The sequence below is a fragment of the Alosa alosa genome, chromosome 9 (assembly GCF_017589495.1).
Source record: "Alosa alosa isolate M-15738 ecotype Scorff River chromosome 9, AALO_Geno_1.1, whole genome shotgun sequence".
Taxonomy (NCBI): Eukaryota; Metazoa; Chordata; class Actinopteri; order Clupeiformes; family Clupeidae; genus Alosa; species Alosa alosa.
Genome location: NC_063197.1, coordinates 13,476,483 through 13,496,482, shown reverse-complemented (window position 1 = coordinate 13,496,482; position 20,000 = coordinate 13,476,483). Strand labels below are relative to the sequence as shown.

Here is a 20,000-nt window from a genome sequence, read left to right as displayed (position 1 = left end):
CCATCTCAGCGTCCAGCCTACCTAAAGGTCTCCTCCTCCTCCTCCTCCTCCTCCTCCCCTGACTGACCCCTGGCCTCCATCTGTGTGTAGCATCCTCCAGCACTGGCTCCCCCTTTCTACCCCCACCTGCCCAGCGTCATGGATGAGGAGGAACTGGGGGCCATGGCGGCTGCCCCCAACCCCACCCTGGCCCCCGGCCTCCCCAGCATGCCCCCGACCCTGTCCCCTCCGACAGCCCCTCCGCCCGACCTGTGCCCGGCCTGCGGCCACCACCACTCCCAGGACGAGAACCACGAGTACAACTACTGCGACGAGCCGGACGACGACCTCATGTGCCACATCTGCCTGCAGGCGTTCGTGCGGCCGCTGGACACACCGTGCGGCCACACCTACTGCCAGGAGTGCCTGACCAGCTTCCTGCTGGAGAGCGACTTCTGCCCCATGGACCGGAAGCCGCTCATGCTGCAGAGCTGCCGCCCTCCTAGCCTGCTGGTGGTCAAGCTGCTGGACAAGCTGGCCGTCTCGTGCCCCTTCAGCGAGCACTGCGAGGAGACCATGCCCCGCGGGGACCTCCAGGACCACATCAAGCACAGGTGAGAGGGACGAGGGGTCAACAGGCCACCGCACTGGCTGCTGGGATTGGGATGGGAAACTCTAGAGCTGAAACTGCCTCTCTGTCTGACTGTCTGACTGTCTGTCTGACTGTCTGTCTGTCTGTCTGTGTATCTGTCTCTCTGTCAGCCTGTCTCTCTGCCTGCCTGTCTCTCTGTCAGCCTGTCTCTCTGCCTGCCTGTCTCTCTGTCTGTCTGTCTGTTTGTCTGTCTGCCTGCCTGAATAGGCTTTTCTCTGAGTTTGAACTTCTCTCTCTTTCACTCTCACCTTCTTTTTCTTTCTATTTCTGCATTGCATTGAATATATTCTATCCCTTTTGTGCACTGTGGGAATGAAGCCCAAAGTGCACTTTAATAGCTCTACCTGTCGAGAAATAGAAAAAAAGAAAGAGAGAGAGGTGTGAACCTCTCTTTCTTTTCCTCTCTTTTCATCGTTCTTCTGCATCACATTGAATGCATTCCTTCTTTCTTTTATTCTTTCATTCTTTCATTTGTATGTTCTGTTCAATGTTCTGTTTGCTTATTGGCAACGCTTGGCAGTTTTTTGTAGATCATTTTGAGCTTCTCTGCTTGAACGAACAACACCACAATTGAATACAAATAGGTATTTAGTGGATGTCCAAATAAGCTGTGCTTGCATAAAGGTAAGTCAAGCTTTCCCGCCGTGTTTACGTTTCTCTTGCGTGAATGGGTTTTCATTATTAGTGTATGTATTTGCCTTGTCAATGTTTTACAGGTTAAAGGGAAGCGTGTGTTGTCTGTGTTCTCCTTCTATCTTTAAGATGTCTAATAATTAATGTGCTGTAACAACAACAATGACTGTCATAAAGCTGTGTGGTGATATAATTTGTATTTGGCAATGCTGATTCGTTCCTTTGTGTGTGTGTGTGTGTGTGTGTGTGTGTGTGTGTGTGTGTGCATCCTTTCTGTGTGTGTGTGTGTGTGTGTGTGTGTGTGTGTGTGTGTGTGTGTGTGTGTGTGTGCATCCTTCTGTGTGTGTGTGTGTGTGTGTGTGTGTGTGTGTGTGCATCCTTTCTGTGTGTGTGTGTGTGTGTTCATAGATGTAGTGTCCTCTATCAACTGTATATTTCCCGCGAGAGCGCATGAATCTAGCAGGTTCTCTTAGAACACATTGACCTTACAGCCTGTAGCAGCTGTAATTCCTCAAACAGGTCCGCCGTTGACATACCGTGTTTCTGTGTGGTTCATACACAATATGCTCTCCTCTCTGTAGCCCCGAACACAAGCACTGTTTTTTTACAGATCCTCTTGAGATGCCCTTGGATTAAATATCACATTTAATATGAAAACAGGACATTATTGCTTCACTCCCCCTTTAAAGTGGGGCCTATTACTGTAAGTACAGACAGTAAATTCTACTGATCTCAGTGCTGCACAGACTGACAGGGAACAATTAGGACAATAAGACAAGGTGCTGCAGTGAATTATCACAGTTCCTCGTGTTTGTGGTGTGTGTGTGTGCGAGCGTGTGTGTGCGTGTATGTGTGTGTGTGTGTGTGAGGGTGTGTGTGTGTGGATAGGTGTGTGTGTGTGTGTGTGTGTGTGTGTGTGTGTGTGTGTGTGTGTGTGTGTGTGTGTGTGTGTGTGTGTGTGCGTACATGTGTGTCCGTGTGTGTGTGTGTGTGCGTGCATGTGTGTCCGTGTGTGTGTGTGTGTGCGTGTGGGTGTGTGTGTGTGTGTGTGTGTGTGTGTGTGTGTGGGTGTGTGAGTGAGAGTACAGACAGTAAATTCTACTGATCTCAGTGCTGCACAGACTGACAGGGAACAATTAGGACAATAAGACAAGGTGCTGCAGTGAATTATCACAGTTCCTCGTGTTTGTGGTGTGTGTGTGTGTGTGGGTGTGTGTGTGTGTGTGTGTGAGGTGTGTGTGTGTGGATAGGTGTGTGTGTGTGTGTGTGTGTGTGTGTGTGTGTGTGTGTATGTGTGTGTATGTGTGTGTATGTGTGTGTATGTGTGTGTATGTGTGTGTATGTGTGTGTGTGTGTATGTGTGTGTGTGTGTGTGTGTGCGTGTGGGTGTGTGTGTGTGGGTGTGTGTGAGTGATAGAGTGAGAGTGTGCGTGTGTCTTTGTTTGGTTGTTTTGTTGTTGTTATTGTTTTGTTTTGCTCGTATCCCCTCTCCTCCAGTGTTCTCTGTTACCGCTGCTTTAATTGTCCCCATCAGCCCTTGAGGTGACCTCTCTGCTTAACGCACTGAGGAGGACTCCCTCTCCCTCGTTTTTTTCCCCCGGGACCGAGTACTAACGAGATCCCTGCTTTCATCTCGACCACAGGCATACCTCATATTTACACATAATTGTTTAAAGGCCAGCAGTTTTGCTCTCCCATTTCCCAGGCTTCTTTCTGGCTTCCCATCGCTCCGGCTGCCCGAAGGGCTAAGCTTGTATTAATTGTGTTTTGTTATGCACCAATAGAGGCTTCTCCTCTCATTTAGATTTCTCCTCAGCACTCTACTGGTGGAGGGCGTTTGGAGACGACAGCCGTTTGGAGACGACAGCCTCTTTACTTCTCTCCTCCTCTCTTTTCTCCTCTAATCACCTCTCCTATCCTCTCTTTTCTCCTCTCCTCTCTCCTCCTCTCCTCCCCCCTCTCCTCTCCTCCTCTCCTCTCCTCCTCCTCCTCTCCTCCTCTCCTCCTCTCCTCTCTCTCCTCCTCCTCTCCTCCTCCTCTCCTCTCCTCCTCCTCCTGTCCTCTTTACTCTCTCTCCTCTCCTCCTCCTCCTCTCCTCTTTACTCTCCTCCTCCTCCTCTCCTCCTCCTCCTCCTGTCCTCTTTACTCTCTCTCCTCTCCTCCTCCTGTCCTCTTCCTCTCTCTCCTCCTCTCCTCTCCTCTCCTCCTCCTCCTGTCCTCTTCTCTCTCCTCTCCTCTCCTCTCTCCTCCTCCTCCTGTCCTCTTTACTCTCTCTCCTCTCCTCTCCTCCTCCTGTCCTCTTTACTCTCCTCTCCCCTCCTCTACCACCTCTTCTCTTTCCACCCTTTCTTGTCACCCCCCATCCCCTCCATCCTCCTTTCCCTTCCACTAATAAACTACATTTGTATTGTGCTTCCCAGAACAATTTATTATAGATGCAGTCCTTAATTCAGTTTCAGGAAAGGTTGTTGATATCTGCGCTCAACAGCCAATCAAATGCCAGCCCTCCCTTTATTTGTGCTTAACAACCAATCAAATGCCTTTTTTGGTTCCGATGCACTGCATTGATTGGCTGCCATTGTTTCTGGTTTGACCAGAGCTACGATGTTTGTTTCTCATATGCAGAGCCCTAAATGTGTATTACTGTGAGGTGTTTTTCTTTAGAAAAGAGGAATTTGACAAATAGGAGTTTGAATATTGGCCACACCTTTAACTCTCTGCTTCTCCCTCTCTCTCTGTCTCTCTTTCTCTCTTTTCTTTCTCCTCCTGCCTGCATCTTCTCTCTGTGTGTGTTTGTGGCTGGGGTTTGACTCTGGAGGAGGGAGCAGGCTGTTGTGATTGACCCCATTCCTCTCCACAGAGGCGTGATAAGTGGCCTCCCCAGGGACCCCCAGGGGTTGGACAAGCGCCTCTGCACGTGGGGGGAGTCTGGGACATCTCCTCCACAAGGACAGGCCTGTGCCTGACATCTTCTGATGCTAGTCAGGTCCGCTCTGCTCCCATATGCCAACACCACGCCTTGCCATGTTGTGGTTGTGTTACATCGCTGCGGTTTGCATCCTCCATGATTGCCTTGTGTTTGTGCCTATATGTGTGTGTGTGTGTGTGTGCCTGTGTGTGTGCCTGTGTGTGTGCCTGTGTGTGTGTGTGTGTGCGTGTGTGTGTGTGTGTGTGTATGCGTGCCCTGGCATGTGGTTCTGTGCACTGGCGCTTCCTCTGAAGTGGCAGTGATGGCCTGCTTATGAGGATGGGCACTATGCATGGTCAGATGTCCTGCGGGTCTTGCCCAAGGTCCTTGCTTTTTGTCACCATTGGGGAAGCATGCAGCTGCATCCATTATTCAGACTGTAAAGGTCGGTCTTGCATGTCCTCTCGGTCAAGCCCCACAGTGCCGGGCTGTTTGGGTTGGCCTGTGTAGGGTATATTTCTGCGGCTCTTGGACATCCGTCCACCCTTGACCATCAGCTGGAGTCCTGTGTGTGTGTGTGTGTGTGTGTGTGTGTGTGTGTGTGTGTGTGTGTGTGTGTGAGAGAGTTTGCCTTTGTTCTTGAGAATGCTCTGTGTGTGGATGTGTACTCTGTGTTGCTGTGGTCAGTGTGTGGTCAGTGATGTTAATGTTATGTGGAATTGTATATGATTTATTTTTTGTTTTCTTACCGAAATCAGATAACAATCTGTCCAAGAATAAAAGAAGAGCTTGAACATGAAAGAACTGCAATGCCTTTGAGGTTGTACAAAACACTTCATGCATGACCAGGAGGAGGTCTGGTGTTTGTTGTTTTCTGTTGTGCTGAGTGATTTTCTGATTCCTCCTGTGATTTTGCTGTGTGATGATATGTGTCAGCGTAGGTTTGTTAGAAATTGGTTGATTGAAAGTAAATTGGGGTATTTCCGTGTGTGTGTGTGTGTGTGTTTTGTGTGTGTTTGTTTATTTGTGTGCAGTATCTACAGTATATGTGTTCTTGTGAAAAGACATAGAAGAGGGACAGAGAGAGGAGATAATAGTGGTTTAATCTACTGTGTGCGTGTGTGTGTGTGTGTGTGTGTGTGTGTGTGTGTGTGTGTGTGTGCGTGCGTGTGTGTGTGTGTGTCTTTGCCTTTTCCTAACACTTACGCTCACCCCATATGCTACACTCCCACATACACACACACACATACTGCACACACACACACACACACACACACACACACACACATACTGTACACACACACACACAAACTCCCTTTATGAAATTTTCTCTTCATCTTTGCCTTTTCCTCACACTTACGCTCACCCCATACACTACGCTCACACACACACACACACACACACACACACACACACACATACTGTACACACACACACACACACATACTGTACACACACACACACACACATACATACTGTACACACACACACACACACACACATACTGTACACACACACACACATACTGTACACACACACACACACACACACACATACTGTGCACACACACACACACACACACACACACACACACACACACACACACACACACACACACTGTACACACACACATACACACACACACACACACACACACAGTACACACACATACACACACACACACACACACACACACATTGCCCATACTCTAGTACGTCCAGAGGCGTTATACATATTCATCTATAATTCAGTGATGAGGCCATGCCGATGGCACAGGGAGATTAAAATAGTCCCATGGAGAATGAGAAGGGGAGGAGTAATGTGAAGCTGGCGTAAATAGACAATAAACGATGGACAAGGATGTGAGTGGTATGCAAAATGATAAATAATGCAGAATGCCAGAGAGGAAGAGAGCAGGAGGCTTACCCAGGTGTGGTTGTTTATGATACTTGTACAGGTATGCTCCAAAGGTCAACCGCATAAAAGTGCACTTCCTATTTCAGCATGTGTGTTTGGCACGGCAGGGTGTTCTCCACGAGCCTCTGATATGATGGAGGGGGCCTCCACACACACTGGCATTTTCTCCTCGCTGTGACTCCTCTCCCTCTGTGAGATTTAGTCGCATCCTCACAGATCCTCACAGATGTGTGTATGACGCAAGTTTGTTGATGTGTGTGTGTACTGTGTGTGTGTGTGTACTGTGTGTGTTTACTGTGTGTGTGTCCTGTGTGTGTACTGTGTGTGTGTGTGTGTGTGTGTGTGTGTGTGTGTGAGCGTCCGCGTTGGTGTCAGCAGGAACGCTGTTCAAAGGCCCTTCTCTCTCCCCCAGGCCTCTGAGGGTATGCGTTTACAGCTCTGAAGGAAGGATGACACAGAGGAGAAATGAGACAAGATGAAAGGAGACACAGGGGTAAAGAGAACAACAAATGATGCCCACGAGAAAGAAAGAGAGAGAGGGAGAGAGAGAAAAAGCTCCATGATTAAGATAGCAACACACCCTGGCAAATGTGTTCATATTATTAATCTGTCCGTTGATAGATAGATAGATAGATAGATAGATAGATAGATGAATAGATAGATAGATACTTTATTGATCCCCAGGGGAAATTCAAGATTTGAAGTCCCACCCATCCCCACCATCAAGACTTTGCTCAGCCATCAGATCCCTGTGTTCTTCAAACAATAGGTGTGCCACTCACACACTTTCTCACCCAATGCAGACTTTAGCTTGAGCCCACTCACTCACTCACCACCACCACACACACACACTTACTCACACACTCACTCACTCACTCACTCCTCACTCACTCACTCACTCACTCCTCACTCACTCACTCACCACCACCACCACCACCACCACCACCACCACCACCACCTCTCTCACACACTCTCTCTATCACACACATACTCACTCAATGCATTTCCCAAACACACACACACACACACACACACACACCCAAATGAATAGGTGATCAGTCATAGGACAGTCCTGTTCAGTCACCTGACCTACTGTACAGTATACGCCACCAGAGCATCTTAGTCTGGTGGCGTAGTTTGGACCTCTATTTCACACACACACACACATACACATGCATACATAGTGAATACTTCTGCGTACAGATGTTGCTGTACAAATGCACAGAAGCACTGTTGCAGTTTGAATGGGCTGGTGTCATGCTAGCTGTTGTCTTCCCTGCACACACCGGTCTCCATCCAGTATGCATCCATTGAGAACATAAGCCCTGCTGGCATATTGATTCAATGGTGTTTTTCTCCTCCATTTCACCACCCTCATGAGTCTATTTCTCTTTCCCTGTTTGTCTCTAGTTTCTTTCTCTCTCCTTTTTTATCAGGTTTTCTTTTTTTTACCTTTTAACCCATGCAGACATATTCTTTTGAGTGATGAGACCAATCTGCTGCATGGAATGGTTTCATCCCAGAAGGGGGCAGGTTAACGGCCCATTCTCTCTCACAGACACAAACACACACACACACACACACACACGCACGCACACACACACTTGCACGCTTACCCCCTGCCTCCTATGGAGCCTCAGACCCTAAATGAAGAGATGGGGGTGGACGCAGACCTCCTGATTGAGGCAGGAGGTGAGAGCCACGCGGATGGACCACCTCTGCCTGGCTCTCCCCCCCTCATTTCCGCGCGCTAATGGTGCCTTCCGTCTCTCTCTCCCTCAGTGGTGCCTGCTGCAGTATAAGTCAAAGCCTGCGCTGTTCGCTCTCTGACACACACACACACACAGGCGCACACACACACACACATAGGCACAGGCACACTGACTCAAGCATTGAGCGAGAGTAAGAGAGAGAGAGAGAGAGAGAGAGAGAGAGGGGAGGGATAGAGAGAGGCGCGTGCACACACATACCCGCGTGCGCTCGTACGCATAAATCCTCTTACGGCTGGCTGATGCCCAAGGCAGATTAGACTCAGTAGGCTGCAGCGCTGCAACTCACGGCTCCCTTCCTCCCCGAAGGCAGCACTCAAGGCCCGCCCGAGGCTGCTCGCCTCACGCTTCTTCTTCTCTCTCTCTCTTCTCCGCCTCCACCTACCTCCTCCACGACGCGGCTTCCTCCTCCTCCTCCTCCTCCTCTTCCTCCACCACCTGCACCTCCTCTTCTTCTTCAGCTGTTTTTTCCCCCCTTCGTCCTCTCCGGGGCTCTGAGCGTTTCTCTCACTCCGTTTTTTTTATCCCTCCACTGGCGGATCTCTCCATCTGCTCTGCACCTGCTACTTCCTCCTCCTCCTCCTCCTCTTCTTCTTCTTCTTCTTCTGTTCCTCCCGTCTGCTGCTGCTGCTGCTGCTGAAGCTGCTGCTGCTGAAGCTGGGTCCTTCCTCCCACTAATTCTGACCCGGCCCCGCCACCGCTTAACCCCCATTCTTCACCTCCCACCACGGCGGAGAGGACCGACAGCCAGCTGCGGAGGGGTAAGAAAGACAAGAAGACGAAGAAGAACACAATAAAGAGAAGGAAACAGAGGACGAGACAGAGTGATCGATAGATAGATAAAGGGATAGATTACTTTCCTTCCCACCTCTTCTCAGAGCCGCAAGCATCTGGAGAGGTGGGGTGGGGGGGGTGGGGGTAGAGAAGAGACGGGGGTCAGAAGCCCAGGCAGCAGGCTCGGAGCGAAGGAATAGAGAAGGAAGGGAGGGGGGGAAAAGAGAAGGAGAGAGAGAGAGAGAGGTGGAAGAGGAGACAGCGATCACCCTCAGCTAGGGAAGAAGAAGAAGAAAGAGTGATAGACAGTAGTAGAGAAGTAGAGAGGAACAGGAGAAAGAGAGAGAGGGAGGGAGAGGAGAGGAGAGGAGAGAAGAGGATCCTCAGTGTTAACCATGAAGGCACTGCTGCTGCTGGTGCTACCTTGGCTTAGCCCGGCCAACTACACAGACAATCTGGGCAACCTGCACATCCTCTACTCAGAACTGTGAGTACACACCATTTGCCCTGCCCCGCAGTGTGTGTGTGTCAGTGTATCTGTGTGTGTGCATGTGAGTGAGCATCTTCCATCATCGTACACCGACCCTCATCAATTCCCCAGCGTTGTCCAATCTATAACATCCTCCCATTATAATCACATGTGTGTGTGTGTGTGTGGTCTGTCTGTCTGTGTGTGTGTTTGTGTGTGTGTGTGTGTGTGTGTGGTTGTTTGTCCATAACAATGTGGTGAACAGTGAGTACACACAGAGCCCAGTCCTATCCAGGACAAGTATCACCCCATCCTGTCCTGACCCATTGCTGCAGTGTGTGTGTGTGTGTGTGTGTGTGTGTGTGTGTGTGTGTGTGTGTGTGTGTGTGTGTGTGTGTGTGTGAGTGTGTGTGTATGTTTGTTCTTGCGAGTACAGCTTTGTACACAACTGCTTGTTTAAGGACCTGTATCTGAAACTTGGATAAATGCCAAACTCCATGCTACAGTTTTGTGTACTAATTTATAGTTTTACACACATAGACACACACACACACACGCACAGACTCATGTGTGTAAGCACGCCGTTGTCCACTTCTGTGTCTGTTGTTGCTTAGAGAATTGGCTATATGTTGCCGCTGGATATTAGGTTGCTTCCTGCAAGTCCTGTGGGGTTTATTGACAAAGCAGTGGTGGCTCTTGCACCATGCAGCAGTTGCAGTGGACAGTTAGTTACTGTGGCGTCGAGGATGCGGATGCAATGGACAGTAAGCATCATGGTGCTGATGACGCGGCTAGGGTTAGGCAGGTTGCAGATCCTCTTGAGATTAGGTCCCGGTTGTGATGCTGCTGAGCCAGGAGGAGGTTATACTGCAGCATGGTCGGAGGTGCGTGTGTGTGTGTGTGTGTGTGTGTGTGTGTGTGTGTGTCTGTCGGTGTTTATTTATGGGTACTTTGGAAACAGCAAGCTACTATTGCACAAATACTGATGTTGAGAGAGAGAGAAAGAGAGAGAGAGAGAGAGAGAGAGAGAGAGAGACAGACAAACAGACAGATCGATAGAGTGAAAGAGATCTTGTTCACATTTTTTGTTTTGATGTTGATAGCGCACTCACAGAATCCATCATTGAGAAAAAGCCGCAGCAGACTCACTCGCTAGATAAACACAGTGGCTGTCATCAATACCCTCGCTGACAAGCATGCAGCAGTTGCGTAAGTGTTTTAGTGTTAGAGCCAACAGATGCACAACACACACACACACACACACACACACACACACACACCACACGCGCACACACACACACTACACGCATACACACACACACACACACTCAAACCCACACACACACACACATAAACATACATACACAAGCACATTCACAAAATATGTGCCATTGCTGCCATCTGTCATTGTGTTTTGACGATGACTAGAGGCTTTGATGATGACTAACCTGCAGAGATTAAATATAGATGTTGCCTTTTGTCTGCCTGTGAAGTATGGGAGCAGGTTACAGGTTACAGGTTACTGGACTGGAACAGGGGGATGATTGAGGGTTATTATTCACAAGGCACATAGACAGCCTGAAAATAGCACTTGGAGAAGTGCAGTTATTATGTCTGTCAAGTTTGATAGCGCTGCAGTTCACAGACTTTTATATAATAATGATTTAAAGTCTTGTAGGTATGGCAACCATCGTCCATGTGTGTGTGTGTGTGTGTGTGTGTGTGTGTGTGTGTGTGTGTGTGTGTGTGTGTGTGTGTGTGGAGCAGTGTGTGTGAATGAATAGCAGGTTATTTTCAGCCGTCTGTCTGAGCTCTGCTCTGAAGCTACTGTCTCCTTGATGTGTGTTTGTTTGTATATATGTGTGTGTGTGTGCGTGTGTGTGTGTGTGTGAGGAGGAGAGCGGAACACTATTAGGCCGTTTTTTAGCACAGCGAAGCCGGGGCTTGATGGAGCACACCATCACCCGCACAACCCAAACAATGGAGACATTACAAACCTCCCTCAGGACTCAATGCAACCAACACCTGAGTGAAGGGAGAGGAGAGGAGAAGGGAGGAGAGGAGAGGAGAGGAGAAGGGAAGGGAGGAGAGGAGAGGGGTGGAGAGGGGAAGGGAGGAGAGGAGAAGGGTGGAGAGGAGAGGAGAGGAGAGGGGAAGGGTGGAGAGGAGAGGAGAGGAGAGGAGAGGAGAGAGAGGAGAGGAGAGGAGAGGAGAGGAGAGAGAGGAGAGGAGAGAGAGGAGAGAGGAGAGGAGAAGGGAAGGGAGGAGAGGAGAGGAGGAGAGGAGAGGAGAGAGAGGAGAGGAGGAGAGGAGAGGAGAGGGGGAGAGGAGGAGAGAATACAGGTGGAAAAGAGAGAAGGAGGAGAGGAGAGGAGAGAGAGGAGAGGAAAGGAGGAGAGAATACAGGTGGAAAAGAGAGGAGAGGGGGAGAGAATACAGGTGGAAAAGAGAGAAGGAGAGGAGAGGGGGAGAGGAAGAGAGAATACAGGTGGAAAAGAGAGGAGGAGAGGAGAGGGGGAGAGGAGGAGAGAATAAACAGGCAGGATAAAATAAAAAAGAGAGAAGGAGAGGAGAGGGGGAGAGGAGGAGAGAATACAGGTGGAAAAGAGAGAAGGAGAGGAGAGGAGGAGAGAATACAGGTGGAAAAGAGAGAAGGAGAGGGCAGAATTGTTACGGGGAGCAGCAGCGAGGAGGAAAAGGGCAGAGAACACTGATCAATAGAGACTAAAATAGGCGTGATTAGAGGAGCGACGGAAGAGACAGATGCTGTAGAGATGAAGGTGTCTGTCCGTCTGTCTTTCTGCTAGCTGCAAGGACCTCTCTTCCTCTTCTCTTTTACTCACTATCATTTATTCTCTCCTCTTTTTCTCTCTCTCTGTTTTCCTCAGATTTCCCAGGCATGTATGTACTGTAGGTTAGCCTGGTGTGTGTTTGTACATACTGTAGGATGCATCTTACCTTCATCTCCATCCCATTTTAATGACCGAGAGGGAGAGAGCAGTGGAGAGAGGGATAGGATGGGATGGAATGGAAGGAGAGAAAAGGAGAGGAGGACAGGAAGAGAGGAAGAGAGGGTGTCAGGGAGCCACGGAGGAATGCGTTGTTGTTGTGGGGTGTGCCTATATTGAGAGCAGTGGCACGGTCATTCATATTCATCCGATCCTAGACAGAGGCCTCTGGTTTTGATCTCCTCATGGGAGTTTCGATCTCTCTCTATCTCCCTCCCCTCTTTTTTATCTTCCCCACCCCTTCTGCTGTCTATCGCGCCTTTCCATCTTTGTCTCCTCGCCTCTCCCACTACTTTTCTCTGCCAACACTTCCCATCCATTTCTCATTTCTTTCTTTCATCTTCCCCTCAATCCTGCTGTCCATCGCCTTTCTTTTCATCCTTGTTGTCCCCTTCTTTTCCTTCCTCTTCCCCTTTCCTCCATCCCTCACTCCATCCATTCAAAAAAAAAAATGGAGGGCTAGTGAATGTGGGATGTTCTGCTCTGAGGGGGTTAGCTAAAGTCTCAGTTTGAGTTTCCTGTGTGTGCACTAGTTCCCTCTCGTCTCCCTCTTCCTCGGGCTGTTTCCTTTAGTCGCTCTCGTGTGTGTGTTTTCATTGTTTTTTCTCACTCTCGTCGTGTAGTTCTCTGCTTAGGCACTTTTGTAGTGACGTGTCCTAGATTGCGCTAGATGAATGTTCTGGAATGTGTGTAGGTTTGGTCTGTTCATATTGTTGGTTGTTAGCTAGTTAATAGGATGTGTGCAGTACACACATACACACACACACTGTTAATCCTGAAACACAGAAAATGATATAAACTCGCACTATAAATTTGTCACTCTATAAATCACACACACATACACACACACACACACACACACACACACACACACACACACACACACACACACACACACACACAGAAGCAGAGCGCGGCAGCAGTGATGAGTGTGCGTTCTGTCTGTGCTCCCCCCGGTTGCTTAAATGCTGTGATTACGCAGAAGGCTTCGGCCCCGCCCCCATCACACACTGCTTGATCTGTTCCACGGGCTGCCTCGGGCCCCCAATGTCCTTCCGGCAGTGTCGCACTCAGACACACACACACACACACACACACACACACACACACACACACACACACACAGCCACTCCTAGAACTCCCTACTCAATGCGCACGCACACACACACACACACACACACACACACACACACACACACACACACACACACACACACAAACATACTCATACACACATTATATACACACATTATAAACACACACGACACGCACACACACACACACACACACACACACACACACACACACACACACACACACAAACACACAAACATCTGAACTGTTGCATCACTGCCCAGCGGTAGGCTTGATGTCTTGCTCCGGGACAGGTCCTAACGGGATTAGACTGGCCGCTCCGCCTGTGATGTGCCTCAGTGATAAAACGGGCCTGATTTCTGTAGGACAGACAGAGAGAGAGAAAGAGACAGACAGAGAGAGAGGGAGAGAGAGAGAGAGAGTGTGATTATGTTCAGAAAGAAAGTGAGGAGTACTGGGCGGTTGCAGATAATCCTCCATGCTCTCGCGGTCTCTCCAATGAGACGTTTGCTTGTGTGAAATATGAATGAGTCTGGTGGAGCGTCATCTCAGTCGGTCTGAGAGAAAGAGGAGAAGACGGGGACACAGAGCGAGAGAGAGAGAGAGAGAGAGAGAGAGAGAGAGAGAGGGGGGGGGCGCATCATCTGGACAGTGTCTGGACAACTGATGGGCACTCCAGACAGATGATCATCGTCTCTCCGTCACCCAGAGAAAGATTTGTGCCACCACAGCAGTTTATTCCAAACTGGCCAAAAATACTACTACACCCTATTTTATGCTATGTTTACAAACCTTACAAATCAATCTGCAAACTGTGTACATGCTCATACAAACACACACACACACACACACACACACACACACACACACACACACACCGCACACACATGCACACACATCCTACATATTTTGCGGTTCACACGTAATGTCTTGTCACTCATTGAAATCCCCATACTTACACAGGAATGAAGCCTTCACCGACAGTCATCACACACATTACAATTACACACGCTCAAAACACTTCCCCCCCACTCCACTCACACGACACTACCACAGCCAGACACACACACACACACACACACACACACACACTAAAGCCTAACCCAAAGACACTTCACTTTTTGCTGATGCCTCTCTCCACACACAGTGCTGACGATGTGCAGCGTCACACTATGCCTCTTAGACACACACCAGCAGGCCCGTTAAATATGCATGAGCGCTGATTACTTATTCATGAGTCAGTGTGTCGCCAGGCCAGCCCCCTGTCGCTTTGACTTCTCCAGCCTGAGCATGCACTTGGAGGACACCGCCAGTACTGAACAAAATCTGCACAACCAATATTCGCGTCGCGTGTGTGACTGCATTTTCTGTGTATTTTTTTTATCTCCACAGTATACTCTCTTATGGTCATGTGGGTTCTGTGAGTGTTTGTGCTGAACTAGTCAAAAGTTGAATTCTTTTTGTATCATCTGTGATGATCTAGATCAGTGTGTGTGTAAACATGCAGCTGTGGGTTGCTCCGTGTGTTCAGTGCTGAGTGCAGGCTTGTGCGTGTGGTAGCTAATCATCAAAGAGCATTGATGTGTGGGTGTGTGGTTTCATAGAAGGATGGTATGTGTGTGTGTGTGTGTGTGTGTGTGTGTGTGTATGTAGTGCATTAGAGTGAGAAAGCAAGCGAGCTTGTGAGTGTGACCACAACCTCCCTATATATAGCCTCTTTTAGCCCTGGGTGTTAATTGATTTGGTGGAGATTTAGCAGGTTGAGGGGGAGTGAAAACAGTTCAGATAAAAAAAAAAGCCTCAGTCAAATGCACCATGCAGTCCTCTCTTGACCTTTTCTGCTTCCTGTTTTAATGGCCCTCGGGGTGGCCATAACTGTGCCTGCTTTAAATGGCAGCTCCAGCGCCATTACTCCCTTCATAATCACATCGCCAGGCCTGAGGGCCGATATGCACTTGACGCATGGCTACATGCAGCCGCTCGCCTCGCGCTGGAGACCAAGACGCCTGCCAAGCGGCCACATGATGGGCATACTGCTGGTGTGTACCACGGAAGTGTGTGTGTGTGTGTGTGTGTGTGTGTGTGTGGAAGCTATTGATGGCTCACCCAGCCGTGGTGCTAATATGTTTTCCATCATGTGTGAAATGAACTTCCAATGTGTTAATGAAACACCACTAACTATGCACACACACACACACACACACACACCCCGAGCATTCCAGGTAAACATTGACTTTGACGTTTGTTATTGTTTTTGTTTGCTTGGCTTGTTTACATTTTGTTGTTGTTGTTTTGTTTTGTTTTTTGGGAAGGAGAGGGTAACAGCAGTGAGCACCATCCTGGTTGCTTTTTGGATGACTCACCAGCAGAGTGCTAAACAGAGCATCTGCTGTCTGAGTCAGTGGCTTTTGGGGTTTGGGGGGAGTGGACGCATCCGGGCACACGCGCAGCTCCAAGACCAAGAGCAGCAGCTAGTCCTCTCGGAGCAGCCAGCACGCGGTCAGCACCGATGTTTAGTTCACTGGCAATATTAAAGATATTTCATAAACGAAATAGCAAAAACAGAAGCTTTAAGCCTAGCATTAGGCTATTTATATAAGAGCACTAATCGTTGTCAGTGTCTGCATGTGTTTGTGTTTGTATGTGTATTTATGTGTGTGTGTGGGGTAGATTCTCCAGCCTCACAGCAGTGTCGTCATCGCGCTTGTCATCAAAATGGGGCCATAGCCAAAGGCCTGTGTGTTGCCGTGGTGACCTTATTTTCACGGCGACTGAGCGGATGGCCTGATGAATGTATGTGTACGTGTGTGTTTGTCCATTTGTTTTCATGTGTGTGTGTGTGTGTGTGTGTGTGTGTGCGGCTCACACACTGACCATATATCCCACCTATGACAAATGAGATACACAAGGAGGGCAGAGAGGAATCAAGAGGATTGTGGGATACTGGTGGACCTGCTCTCAATGTCCTCGCTAAGTATCTCACATACAGTACATGGAGACACACACACACACACACACACACACACACACACACACACACACAACACGTAATGTGCTGAATCATATTCTGTGGTAACATGTTGTGACAGAGTTGCATGTTGGTAAAAAGAAAACTAGGCCAACTGTAAGAGCTCAAGTGAAATTAAAAGTAACTGAAGTGGGGATTGCGACAAAGGAATGCAATCTGCACACAGACACACACACACACACACACACACACACACACACACACACACACACACACACACACACGCACACTTAATGATTGTTTAATTTAATACATGTTTAATTTAAGCATACCCTGAGCTATTTTATGCACAATGTGCATGCACACACTAAGACGTGTGTTTGTGTTTAGTATGTGTCACAGACACAATGACATACACATTGAACAAGGGCATCTATAATTCACCTGTACTGACTGTCTTTTAAAGGTTATGCTGCAAAGTAATCATATATTTTCACACGCACGCACACACGCATGCACACACACACACACGCACACACAAACACACACACATCTGGACACACACGATCTCTCTCTTAATCACACACACAAATGAAGACTACACAGTGCCCTTACAGTCTGCTGGTTTCCCAGCATTGTGTCTGTGTACACCCTCAACCGATCCTCCCTGTTTTGTTTGTGTGTGTTTTGGGGATTGCAGCGGCCCAGGCTGTAGACACACTAAACACGGATCCAGAAGGCCAGTCCTGTTTACTTGTGCTGCCGACCGTCCACAGCGAGCTCGTCCAGCCCAGTCCAGTGGAGTCCAGTCAGCTGCAGTGCTGTAAATCAGAGTACTGCTCTCAGTGGGGTCCACCGCTGAGTCTGGAGGGAACTAGCCTCGAGCAGAGGGGGAGAGGGAGAGAGAGAGAGAGAGAGAGAGAGAGAGAGAGAGAGAGAGAGAGAGGAAGATGGGGGGACAAAAGAGAAACATAGAGAGAGAGAGAGAGAGAGAGAGAGAGAGAGGGGGATAAAATACAGAGAAAAGGGAGAAAGACAGATGGGGGAATACAAAAGAGAGAGGGGGATGGAGAAAGAGATAGAGAGAGAGAAAGGAGAAGCAGCATTCCCCGTATCAAGGGAGAGAGGGGAGAGGGAATGAAAATAAATCTATCCCTGTCGACTTCTTTCTGTTCTCATCAGAGGTAGAGAGAAAAAGGGGGAAGAAGAGAGAGAGAGAAAAAGAGAGGGATGGAGAGAAGAAGAGAGTGAGAGAGATGGATGCAGTCCAATCTTGCTCCAGGCTTAGATAACTGCCCTTGTGAGCTGACCATGATGTCATAGTACTGGTCATGTGTCGTAGCCGCGCTGATTGGCACTGCTGCTGGAGTGAGACTGCTGAAAAAGCTAGGTGTGGTCTCCTGCTCTCTCTTTCTCTCTCTTTCACTATCCCTTACTCCCTTTCTCCTTCTCTCTTTCATTATCCCTCTATCCTCTCTTTCATTATCCATCCCCTTCTCTCTTTTCTTCTCTTTTACATACGTTCTCTTTCATTCTTTCCCCTTTTTCTCTTGCCCCCCCCCCCTTTCTATTTTTTCTTTTTTTTCTTTCTTTCTCTCTCTCTCTCTCTCTCTCTCTCTGCCACCTTCAATACACTCATGTTCATTCCACTGTAATGTCACCGGAGTGTGTGTCTTGGCACAGCGTGAAAAGGCATGAGAGTGAGTGTGTGCTGCAGGTTAGTCTGGACGAACAGGAGCAGTAGCCTTTTTCTGTTATTCATAACACATTCTACGTGTTAGTGTGTGTGTGTGTGTGTGTGTGTGTGTGTGTGTGTATTAATGTGTTCTCATAGATGGTTGTTTACAGTAATTGTATCAGTACAGTATGTTCATTTGGCACTGACTATGAGACTATGGCCCGATCCCAAATCTGTTGTGCTGTGTTGTTGTTGTTGTTGTTGTTGTTGTTGTGTTTTTTTTCATGGAGGCAGGCAGTGTTGTTTTGCCCCACAATCCCACCATCCCCAGCTGTTGACCACAGCGTCCTTCTTGAAAACTCTCATTCTCTAATCCTTGGGTCGCTTTAGTCAAGCCACACATGCACCAAGACCAGCCCTGCGAGCGCTCCATCATGGACTTCTCCGAAGTGGGAAAAGGAGTTTACTTTTTCTCTCCCTCGCTACACTTCCCGTCCTCGCCTTCCTCACTCTAGAGTCTCCGGCTCACTGGGATTAATTCTTTGTCTAATCCGGCAGTTTATTCTGCTTCCAGCAAAGCCACAGCTTAAGGTCCCATCATCAGATTAGGAGAAGATAAGGAGGAAGACACCTCCTTTGATAAACATCATAGGGAGTGATTAGGCCGTGTGCATGCGTGTGTGTGTGTGTGTGTGTGTGTGTGTGTGTGTGTGTGTGTGTGTGTGTGTGTTTGTCTGAGATATGTGTATCAGATGAGGGTGATTAAATGGATCAGCATCAGGAAGTAACATTCTTCCAATCCCTGCTGTGTTCTACATCTTGACTTCTTCTCTCTTTGCTGAGGCAGTGGAACCCAGTCACGGTGCTGCCCTACATACACACACACACACACACACACACACACACACACACCCTGCTCCTGTGGGCTACGCAAAAACAAAGCTCTGCTTCCCCTGTCTCTCACCCTACCCCGTTCCAACTCACTTGGAGGGTAAACACCCTGAACAGCATTTCTTTTCCCTTTTTTTGACGACATCACCCACCCCACCCTCTCCCCATCATCCACTGTTTTTACTCTGATTTCTCTCTCTCTCTCTCTCTCTCTCCCTCTGTACTGTATTCTCGTGCTTTTTTTTTGGACTCATGTCTGAGCTGACAAAAAATTCACTGACACAGTCCAGAACGGGGCCCTCTTGGGGACTGGCGAGCGCCAGAAACGGAGTTCCGTGCTGACAGAATGAACTCGCCCTGTTCTCGTTCCGTTCGGGTTCTGGCACAAGCGCTGATGTGACGCCTGCCCTCAAAAGCTCTCTGACTATGAGGGCCTGCCTGCCTGCCTGCCTGTGTTACCACGCAGGCCTGGGGAGGTGGGAAGGGATCGCGCACACACGCGCACACACACACACACACACACACACACACACACACACACACACACACACACACACACACACCATGCAGGCCTGGGGAGGTGGGAGAGGATCGCACACACACACACACACACACACACACACCATGCAGGCCTGGGGAGGTGGGAGGGGATCACACCACAGGATGGAAGGAAAGGGTGGAACCCCAAAAAATGTCAAACATCAGGCTTTGATGTGGCCCATACCTTTACTATTCAGGCAAATCCCTTTCTTTTCTTTCTTTCTTTTTCTTCTTTCTTTCTTTTTCTTTCTTTCTTTCTTTGTGCTGACGCTGTCCTTTATTATCTTTTTGTCTGACTTTTTTGCCTTTTTTTCCTCCATCCCTTTCCCTCTCTTCCTTTCTGTCTTTCCCTCAGAGGCAGCTGCAGGTCTCTCTTCCTTAAGCCTGTGGAGCTCGACAGTAATCCTGCCTCTCTCCTGGCCTCTGCAGTATGGCACAGGGACGGACGCGATAGCATTAACGTGCTGGCGTGCAGGGGAATGGGTTAGCTTTAGTGTACTGGGGCCTGTATACACCATGGTATACACAGAGGATTGGGTTAGCGTTAGCATGCTGGTGCCTTTATATACAGGGGGATGGGCTAGCAGCATTAGCATACCGTGCCAGTATGCACAGGGAAACGGGTTAGCATTAGCGTACTGATGCCTGTATGCACAGGGAGATGGGTTAGCATTAACACACTGGTGCCTGTATGCATAGGGGAATGGGTTAGCATGTCA

At 48.8% G+C, this 20,000-nt stretch overlaps 1 protein-coding gene across 1 annotated transcript in view; it reads left to right on the top strand.

The window, feature by feature from the left end:
* Positions 1-20,000, top strand: part of lnx1 (ligand of numb-protein X 1) — a 49,630-nt gene that overhangs the window by 7,517 nt on the left and 22,113 nt on the right. Inside the window, 1 exon segment of the mRNA XM_048253632.1 lies at positions 1-593. This exon segment is cut by the window's left edge and continues 38 nt beyond it. Within this exon segment, the coding sequence (XP_048109589.1) occupies positions 139-593 (455 nt within the window). The 5' untranslated portion in view covers positions 1-138.